Source organism: Oncorhynchus mykiss, chromosome 15, assembly GCF_057628025.1.
Source record: "Oncorhynchus mykiss isolate SJ-2025 chromosome 15, ASM5762802v1, whole genome shotgun sequence".
In the NCBI taxonomy this organism is placed as follows: Eukaryota; Metazoa; Chordata; class Actinopteri; order Salmoniformes; family Salmonidae; genus Oncorhynchus; species Oncorhynchus mykiss.
Genome location: NC_143036.1, coordinates 75,872,501 through 75,882,500, shown reverse-complemented (window position 1 = coordinate 75,882,500; position 10,000 = coordinate 75,872,501). Strand labels below are relative to the sequence as shown.

At 49.0% G+C, this 10,000-nt stretch overlaps 1 protein-coding gene across 1 annotated transcript in view; it reads right to left on the bottom strand.

The window, feature by feature from the left end:
* Window positions 1–108: 108 nt before the first annotated feature.
* LOC110514055 (leucine-rich repeat and transmembrane domain-containing protein 2) overlaps window positions 109–10,000 on the bottom strand; it is a 65,363-nt gene continuing 55,471 nt past the window's right edge. The window contains exons 3-4 of the mRNA XM_090201225.1: window positions 7,763–8,359; window positions 109–3,973 (exon numbers count right to left, since the gene is read on the bottom strand). Coding sequence (XP_090057351.1) covers window positions 3,492–3,973; window positions 7,763–8,359 — 1,079 coding nt within the window. The 3' untranslated portion in view covers window positions 109–3,491. The remainder of the gene's footprint in view (window positions 3,974–7,762; window positions 8,360–10,000) is intronic.

Genomic DNA, 10,000 nt, shown 5'->3' with positions numbered 1-10,000 from the left:
ACTTCTTCAGGATATGTAATGAGTTAACGACAAACATATAGGAACTCTGACAGCGCGTTCAGACGTCTTAGAAGAGCCCGTTTGAAGAAAATGAGGTTTTTGAAGCACCCTGATCAAATCTCGTGTTTAATTCAGAATGAAGAAAGATGAGACGTAAATTACATATAAAATATTGTCACACATGAAATTGCTCTGTTTCTCACGTTATTTCAAGGTATAAGAATGATTTTCAAAATGTCCTCATTCACACACACGGCAGTTCCTCTCGTGCACCGTGCTATGCTCCCTTCTACCTCCGGGTGGCACTGTTGCTACCCAGATCTGCATACATGGACATGCTGGATTCCGCTTTCTGTGGATTTAGTCCTTTGGTAATTATAATGTTGACAGGGAGTATGTAAATAAACTGTCCCTATACATTCCTACTAGTATTATATCAACCATGACCCTTCCTAATAATAACAGAGAGAGAAAAATGTTGGAAATCAGACAGAGAGAGAGTTGGTTCCTGCAGGATGAGAGATACAGTATGATAGTGTTGGAGAGGAGCAGCATGAGGTACGATGGCTTAACGCACAGCTGTCTCCTTACAGGATTGACTCCTGTGTGTGTGTGTGTGTCACAGGCTTATAGCATCCATTTAAACCATACCACCCATATCAGGGTCTCTCTCTCTGTCTCTGTCTGTCTCTCTGTCTCTCTCTCTCTCTCTCTCTCTCTCTCTGTCTCTCTCTCTCTTTCTCTCTCTCTCTCTCTGTCTCTCTCTCTCTCCTCTGAAAGTCTTTATTTCATACCAGAGATGTATAGTGACACTTGATATATGTTATTATACAAACTGTAGTACATGGGTGGTACATGGGTGGTACATGGGTGGTACAGGTTGGTACAGGTCGGTACGACATGTTTTAGAGGATGTACTTGCTGTCCCAGAAGTGGCCATTGGAAAGATCGAAGATGATCTCTCTAATACATCTCTATGGCCCAAACCCAAGTGATTTATCACATCTCTATGGCCCAATGATGTATCACATCTCTGTGGCCCAATGATGTATCACATCTCTGTGGCCCAATGATGTATCACATCTCTATGGCTCAATGATGTATCACATCTCTGTGGCCCAATGATGTATCACATCTCTATGGCCCAAACCCAAGTGATTTATCACATCTCTATGGCCCAATGATGTATCACATCTCTATGGCCCAATGATGTATCACATCTCTATGGCCCAATGATGTATCACATCTCTATGGCCCAATGATGTATCACATCTCTATGGCCCAATGATGTATCACATCTCTATGGCCCAATGATGTATCACATCTCTATGGCCCAATGATGTATCACATCTCTATGGCCCAAACCCAAATGATTTACCTTCATTTGATTTATCACCTAAAATACTAAAATACTGTCTTGCAAAGTCTCTGATTTGAGAATCACACACACACTCACTTCTATGTTACCACAGCGACAGCAAACCTGATCAATGATTGGTCCCTCAACACAGATTCTACTTCCTACTTCCTGTCCCTCTAAGTCACATGATCACATGTTTTGCTATGATGCTAACTGAACAACAGAACACATGCCGGTAATTAGTAAGTGAGCAACATTACAAACAAAGTAAACAAACATGGATTCATGTAGCACATAACAAGGACTTCACATGGAACAGTACTTTATCGTTCTGTACTATAGACTCTTCATATTCCCTCTTTACTTATAATGTGTGTCCCAAATGGTCCTATAGGGCTCTGGCTAAAAGGAGTGCACTGCATTGGGAATAGGGTGCATCCCATTTCATCCCATTACATCACATTACATCCCATTACATCCCATATATCCCATTACATCCCATTACATCCCATTTCATTCCATACATCCCATTTCATCCCATTACATCCCATTTCATCCCATTACATCCCATTACACCCCATGTGATCCCATTACATCCCATCACATCCCATTACATCTCATTACATCCCATTACATACCATTACATCCCATTTCATCCCATTTCATCCCATTACATCCCCCATTACATCCCATTACATCCCATACATCCCATTACATCCCATACATCCCATTACATCCCATTTGATCCCATTTGATCTGTCTCTAGTTCTCTTTCATCGGCATCAGCCTGTTTATCTACCATCATATACAGATGTGTTGTCAAGACACGCCTCCCAAGCTACTATGGAATCCTGGGTAGTGATCCAGGGTCTCATTCCCCATCACAGAAAACTGTGGTACTGTACTGTACGTGGGTTATGACCCATTTAACAACAACACAACTGGATTCAGTTAGTAGCTACCTTTTTTATTACCAACATCGCTAGCAAGACGGTATACCTGAAGGGTTTTTGTCGGAGCAAATCTAACCAGCTCTAAAACGTTACAGGATATCAGGTTATCACCCAAACAAAACCAACACCACCAAATGTAAAACTGATACGGGACCAAATTAATGTTTATCAAAACCCAGGAGTTGGGTCACTGCATGGAATAGAGGCTATATTAAATCACCTAAACCAGAGAGCAGTATATAATAATATACGCTTTGTTTGTCCAGCCAATTCAGGGGTGAGGGGAAAGATCCTGCTCGTTAGTAGGAGAGGTTGATGTCCCATCCATAGAGATTACACAGACAGGGAAGAGAGGAGAGAAGTCCCCACAGCGTGGGTGTACTCCTCTTGAAGGTGGGAACAGAGGGATGAAAGGGAGGATGAGGGGAGGAGGGAAGAGGAAAAGTCCCCACAACGGTTGTGTACTCTTACAGCAGGTGGGAACACAGAGATGGAGGGATGAAACAGAGGGAGGGATGAAAGGGAGGGAGGGATGAAAGACAATAGCAGCATCTTTTAATCCCTTGTTTTTTAATATCCCTCTGAGCGTCTGGCCAACCCTCCATCTCAGAGAACAACAGGAGGGAGAGGACAGAGAGAATCAGGCCATCCCTCCATCTCAGAGAACAACAGGAGGGAGAGGACAGAGAGAATCAGGCCATCCCTCCATCTCAGAGAACAACAGGAGGGAGAGGACAGAGAGAATCAGGCCATCCCTCCATCTCAGAGAACAACAGGAGGGAGAGGACAGAGAGAATCAGGCCATCCCTCCACCATGTCCTGCCAAACCAGACCATGTCAAATCAGACCAGTCCAGACCAAGCCAAACCAGACCCAGTTCTTGTTTCTGCAGGGCTGTGGGGTTTGTGGGCTGAGGGATAGAGAAGGGTCATTGAAGTTTCAGAGTTTGTTGATCACCCTATCAGGCGGTTGTCTAGTGGTCTGACTCGTACATATCTATCTCATCTCAGAATGAGATAGGGTTCAGAATGGAGGAGAGGACCCATTGTGATTGTCGTTTGGTGGAGATAGAGAAGACAGTAGCAGGAGCTGGTTGGTTTCAGGGGGAGAGGAGGCGGAGGGAGAGGAGTAATAGAGCCCTTTCAACCTTGACCCCTGACCTCTAACCCCTGACCCCTCTATGCCACAGAGGAGATCTGCTTGTCCTCAGGGTCTGCGTCACCCTCCCTGTCTCCCATCAGCGGCTGCCTCTTCTTCAGCTCTCGTTGATACTTGGCCATGAGCGAGGCATAGATACATCCGTAGGCCGCCGCCCCCACCATCATGATACACACGATGCCACACACCACCCCGGCTATCACCACCGTCCCGATGGCCCTCCGCACGCTCACCGGCTGGTAGCGCCGCCGTACACAGTCCGGGACGGGCACCAGGTCGCCCGCAGGGGGGACTTCAGATTCGGATGTGGGGGCTCCGGGGCCGGTAGTTCGGCCGCAGGGCGGGGATGAACCTTCTTTTCCTCCGCTCCGCGGCCCCCCTCCTCCCCTGTTCTCGTCATCCAGTTGGAGGCAGTAGTTGAACATCTCCACTGGAACACCACGGATGTCCCGCCCTCGCAGGTCCTTAGGGAGGGTACACTCCACCCCATCTACCTTACCACCTGGAGGGAGAGAAAGAGGGGAGCCGGGGGAGGGATAGGACAGAGAGGGGGGGGGAGAGAGAGAGGGGAGCAGGGGGGCGGGATAGGACAGAGAGGGGGGGAGAGAGAGAGGGGGGGGGTAGGACAGAGAGGGGGGGGGGAGAGAGGGGGGGGGATAGGACAGAGAGGGGGGGAGAGAGAGGGGGGCGGGACGGGGGGGGGAGCAGGGGGGAGGGATAGGACAGAGGGGGGAGGGATAGGACAGGGGGGGGGGAGAGAGAGAGAGAGAGAGACAGAGACAGACAGACAGAGAGAGAGAGAGACAGAGAGAGAGAGAGAGAGAGAGAGAGAGAGAGACAGAGAGAGAGAGAGAGAGAGAGAGAGAGAGAGAGACAGAGAGAGAGAGAGAGAGAGAGAATAAAATGTTATTCACAGTAAAAGCATCAGATGGTATTTAGAGAGATAGACAGTGTGACACAGTGACAGAGAGAGACCGAGTGACAAAGCGAGACATTGAGACAGAATTACAGAGAGCGTGAGAGAGAGAGAATTACCACCACCACATCAGTCATTATCCTCCTGGTAAGTAAACAAGTCTGCAGTTTCATCAGAATGAATACAAATAAACAGCAACTGGCAGCCATTGTGGAGCCATGGGGGGTGTATGGTGGAACCAAGGGAAGGTCACAGCTAGCATGCAACAATTCCACTCCACTCTACAGTGACTGCTCTCTGTCTGACTGACACTCAGGGTCTGCTGGCTGTATAACTGTCTGACAGGATTGGTGAAGCCCTCTAACATGTCAGTCTTTCCATGTTGAATCGGAGATGGATGGATAATTGATGAGATGAGATCATAGCTACAGCAAGTGTCTGGACCAGGGTGTGGACGTGCCTCAGGGGAAGATCTAGCTATGTGTGTGAGGGGGTGTGTGTGTCAGTCAACATAAGGATTAGGTGACTCATTTGTTGTCCCTATGGGAGTGAGGGAGGGAGGGAAGGAGGGAGGGAGGGAGGGAGGGAGAAAGAGAGAGGGAGGGAGAAAGAGAGAGAGAGAGGGAGGGAGAAAGAGAGAGAGGGAGAAAGAGGGAGGGAGGGAGGGAGAAAGAGAGGGAGGGAGGGAGGGAGGGAGGGAGGGAGGGAGGGAGGGAGGGAGGGAGGGAGAGAGAGAGAGAGAGAGAGAGGGGGAGGGAGAGAGAGAGGGAGAGAGAGAGGGAGAGAGAGAGGGAGAAAGAGAGACAGAGAGAGAGAGAGGGAGAGAGAGAGAGGGAGGATGTGTGATATCTGCTGCGTTTCTCTCAACATGTTTCAGGCATAAACATCTTGCAACGGAACCATTTTATTTACAAACAAACACGCCCCCTTGGTCCCAGCTACTCCTTCCAAAGCCCACTCATACTGTGGTTGAAACAGGGGACTTGGCCCCAGCTACTCCTTCCAAAGCCCACTCATACTGTGGTTGAAACAGGGGACTTGGCCCCAGCTACTCCTTCCAAAGCCCACTCATACTGTGGTTGAAACAAGGGACTTGGCCCCAGCTACTCCTTCCAAAGCCCACTCATACTGTGGTTGAAACAGGGGACTTGGCCCCAGCTACTCCTTCCAAAGCCCACTCATACTGTGGTTGAAACAGGGGACGTGGCCCCAGCTACTCCTTCCAAAGCCCACTCATACTGTGGTTGAAACAGGGGACTTGGCCCCAGCTACTCCTTCCAAAGCCCACTCATACTGTGGTTGAAACAGGGGATGTGGCCCCAGCTACTCCTTCCAAAGCCCACTCATACTGTGGTTGAAACAGGGGACTTGGCCCCAGCTACTCCTTCCAAAGCCCACTCATACTGTGGTTGAAACAGGGGACTTGGCCCCAGCTACTCCTTCCAAAGCCCACTCGTACTGTGGTTGAAACAGGGGACTTGGCCCCAGCTACTCCTTCCAAAGGAAGGGTATTAACAGAAGCTCCAGGAATAGAGGGGATTCAGTGGGGAGAAGAGCCCCAGTCTGAGAGGCCTGTCTCTGGGTAGATGCTCTCCCTCTCCTCCCTCTCCCACCTCTCCTCTCCTGGATGTGGGGGCAGATGGGTAGTAGCTGGATATCAGGAACATGAGTGAAAACATCGACCTGCCTGCTCTCTCACTTCGTCACCTCAAACACACACACACACACGCACACACACACACACACACACACGTATGGACCTGCCTGCGCTCTCTCTCCGTCATTTTAAATGGCCTCATAAATACTAAAGAGGGATGGCCCGGTCCATCTGCCAGTTTACTACTGGACGTGTCAGCTTTATTTTTCAACCATTTAGTTTATCTAGTTGCCGATTTATGGTATTCCCTTGTAAGAGTGTAGAGTAAATTGTCTCCCCAGGCGAGAAGCCGTGAAGTCTCAGAGCTGGTAGGTTTCCGCTGTCCGAGACGGGGATGTAACGATCGCTCAGGACATGGTTCTATTCTACAGAGAAAGGGCATTAGGAAATCATGAGGACTAAAAGCTACGGCTGGCTGTTAGGAACTGTCTGTTCCTCTCTGTTAGGACGGTTCCTCTCTGTTAGGACGGTTCCTGTCTGTTAGGACGGTTCCTGACTGTTAGGACGGTTCCTGTCTGTTAGGACGGTTCCTCTCTGTTAGGACGGTTCCTCTCTGTTAGGACGGTTCCTCTCTGTTAGGACGGTTCCTGTCTGTTAGGACGGTTCCTGTCTGTTAGGACGGTTCCTGTCTGTTAGGACGGTTCCTGTCTGTTAGGACGGTTCCTGGCTGTTAGGACAGTTCCTGTCTGTTAGGACGGTACCTGACTGTTTCAATGCCACAACAGAAGGAGATCACTAATTTTAAATTAGATTCAACTTTATTGTCATTAAACAAGTACAACAAAATGCACTTAGCATCTGAACAGAAGTGCAAATAAAAGAGTACAAAAAATGTACAAGTGAAACAAGTACATACAATGTGTGTTATTAAGTGAGATGTATAATGTATTATTAAGTGAGATGTGCAATGAAGGCAAACGGTAAGTACAAGGAAGCATGCAACTGAAATGCAGGGCTAGCAGCAATGAGGTGCCCGAGGTAGACATGTACATGTAACTCCAAGAGAGGAGTTTCCCTGACATTGCCATAGGCCTGTAAAATCTGTGACTCTCGTCTTAATCTACCCCACCAAACCAACTCCCAACTGGGGTAGAGTATATATAAATACACAGGTGGGTTCCCAAAGGACTGCTTAGCAGTCAGTAGTTAGTAGAGTGTAGAAGAGTAGACTTGAGTACAGTAAAGTAAAGACTGTATCATTTACAGGAAGTAATTCTAAACATACAGGAGACCCATCCTCCCTCCCTCCCTCCGTCCTTCCCAAACCCTGACCCAAAACCAATCCTTCAGCCGCTCACCCTCCCTCCCTCCCTCCGTCCTTTCCAAACCCTGACCCAAAACCATACCCTCCGTCCTTCCCAAACCCTGACCCAAAACCAACCCTCCGTCCTTTCCAAACCCTGACCCAAAACCAACCCTTCAGCCGCTCACCCTCCCTCCCTCCCTCCGTCCTTCCCAAACCCTGACCCAAAACCAACCCTCCGTCCTTCCCAAACCCTGACCCAAAACCAATCCTTCAGCCGCTCACCCTCCCTGCCTCCCTCCGTCCTTTCCAAACCCTGACCCAAAACCAACCCTCCGTCCTTCCCAAACCCTGACCCAAAACCAACCCTTCAGCCGCTCACCCTCCCTCCCTCCGTCCTTCCCAAACCCTGACCCAAAACCAACCCTCCGTCCTTCCCAAACCCTGACCCAAAACCAACCCTTCAGCCGCTCACCTCTGTACAGCAGCCACTCCATCCAGTGCTTGAAGTCCCTCAGGTTGCAGTCACACTCCCAGGGGTTAGCCCCTAGCTGAAGAGACTGGAGGTTAGCCAGGGGCTCGAAGGCTGCTCTCTCCAGGGCATGGAGCCTGTTCCCGGCCACGGAGAGCCACGTCAGCCCCTGCAGCTCATCCAGCAGACCCAGGGGGATATCAGACAGCCCGTTGAGGGAGACATCTAGCTTCCTCAGCCCCACCAGCCCCTGGAAGAGATCCCTATCCAAGGCCCTAAGACTGTTGTTGTGGAGGGTCAGATCTGATAGATTCCCCAGGTCCTTGAAGAGCGCTGGGGGAAGATTATCCAGGTAGTTGTTGGAGAGATCCAGTCGCTCCAGGGAGGTGAGGTTAGCGAAGGACCCTGGACCCAGGGAGGAGAGGTGGTTGTTGGGCAGCAGGAGGGTGCGGGCGGAGACGGGGAGATGGGTGAGGGCGGGCATGGAGAGCAGGCCGCGCCCGCTGCAGTCTATGTCGGTGGCGTTGCAGAAGCAGGTCGGAGGACAGGCGGTGGTTAGATCCACCAGGGAAGACAGGACACACAGGAGACACAGCATAACTGGAGACAGACGGAGAGAGAAAGGGTCAGAGGTCAATAAGGCAGAAACCAATCTCCCTGTGAAATCATTGTACATTGCAGAGCGCAACTGAAGAGAGAGAGGGACAGGGACAAAGATACAGGGTCAGCGAGAGAGACCCACATGACCAAAAAGATACAGGGTCAGAGAGAGAGAGACCCACATGACCAAAAGATAAGGGTCAGAGAGAGAGACCCACATGACCAAAAGATAAGGGTTAGAGAGAGAGACCCACATGACCAAATAGCAATGTCTCTATATGAATGAAATACAGTGTCACTATGTTTTCATTCCCCATCAACTGAAGCTAAAAAAATATCCTCATTCTTTGGTTAGAATAGATGGTTGGGCTGAACCCTTAGGTATTTGTTTTGGTTGTTGGCTGGCCTAGTGAGACCGAAAGGACAGGGCTAGAGAAGGACAACACATATGGGGGGGGGGGGGGGGGGATCATCCTGAGTCTAAACATCACCATCAAACAAAATGATACCACATAACAGACAACCCAGAGTGAATCACTATCAAGTTCGAAAAGAGAATCCGTCTTTGGTTAGATAGATGGTTGGGCTGAACCCTTAGCATCTACTGTTTGGTAAGGATAGATGGTTGGGCTGAACCCTTAGCATCTACTGTTTGGTTAGGATAGATGGTTGGGCTGAACCCTAAGCATCTACTGTTTGGCTAGAATAGATGGTTGGGCTGAACCCTTAGCATCTACTGGTTGTTTGTTGTCTGACTGAGAGGACATTAGCTAAGTGTCTGTTTGGTTGTTGTCTGGCTGAGGACATTAGCTAAGTGTCTGGTTGGTTGTTGTCTGACAGAGAGGACATTAGCTAAGTGTCTGGTTGTTGTCTGACTGAGAGGACATTAGCTAAGTGTCTGGTTGTTGTCTGACTGAGAGAGGACATTAGCTAAGTGTCTGGTTGTTGTCTGACTGAGAGGACATTAGCTAAGTGTCTGGTTGTTGTCTGACTGAGAGGACATTAGCTAAGTGTCTGGTTGTTGTCTGACAGAGAGGACATTAGCTAAGTGTCTGTTTGTTGTCTGACTGAGAGAGGACATTAGCTAAGTGTCTGGTTGTTGTCTGACAGAGAGGACATTAGCTAAGTGTTTGGTTGTTGTCTGACAGAGAGGACATTAGCTAAGTGTCTGGTTGTTGTCTGACTGAGAGGACATTAGCTAAGTGTCTGGTTGTTGTCTGACAGAGATGACATTAGCTAAGTGTCTGGTTGTTATCTGACAGAGAGGACATTAGCTAAGTGTCTGTTTGTTATCTGACAGAGAGGACATTAGCTAAGTGTCTGGTTGTTGTCTGACAGAGATGACATTGGCTAAGTGTCTGGTTGTTATCTGACAGAGAGGACATTAGCTAAGTGTCTGTTTGTTATCTGACTGAGAGGACATTAGCTAAGTGTCTGGTTGTTATCTGACTGAGAGGACATTAGCTAAGTGTCTGGTTGTTATCTGACAGAGAGGACATTAGCAAAGTGCCTGGTTGTTGTCTGACTGAGAGGACATTAGCTAAGTGTCTGTTTGTTGTCTGACTGAGAGAGGACATTAGCTAAGTGTATGGATGTTGTCTGACAGAGAGAGGACATTAGCCAAGTGCCTGGTTGTTGTCT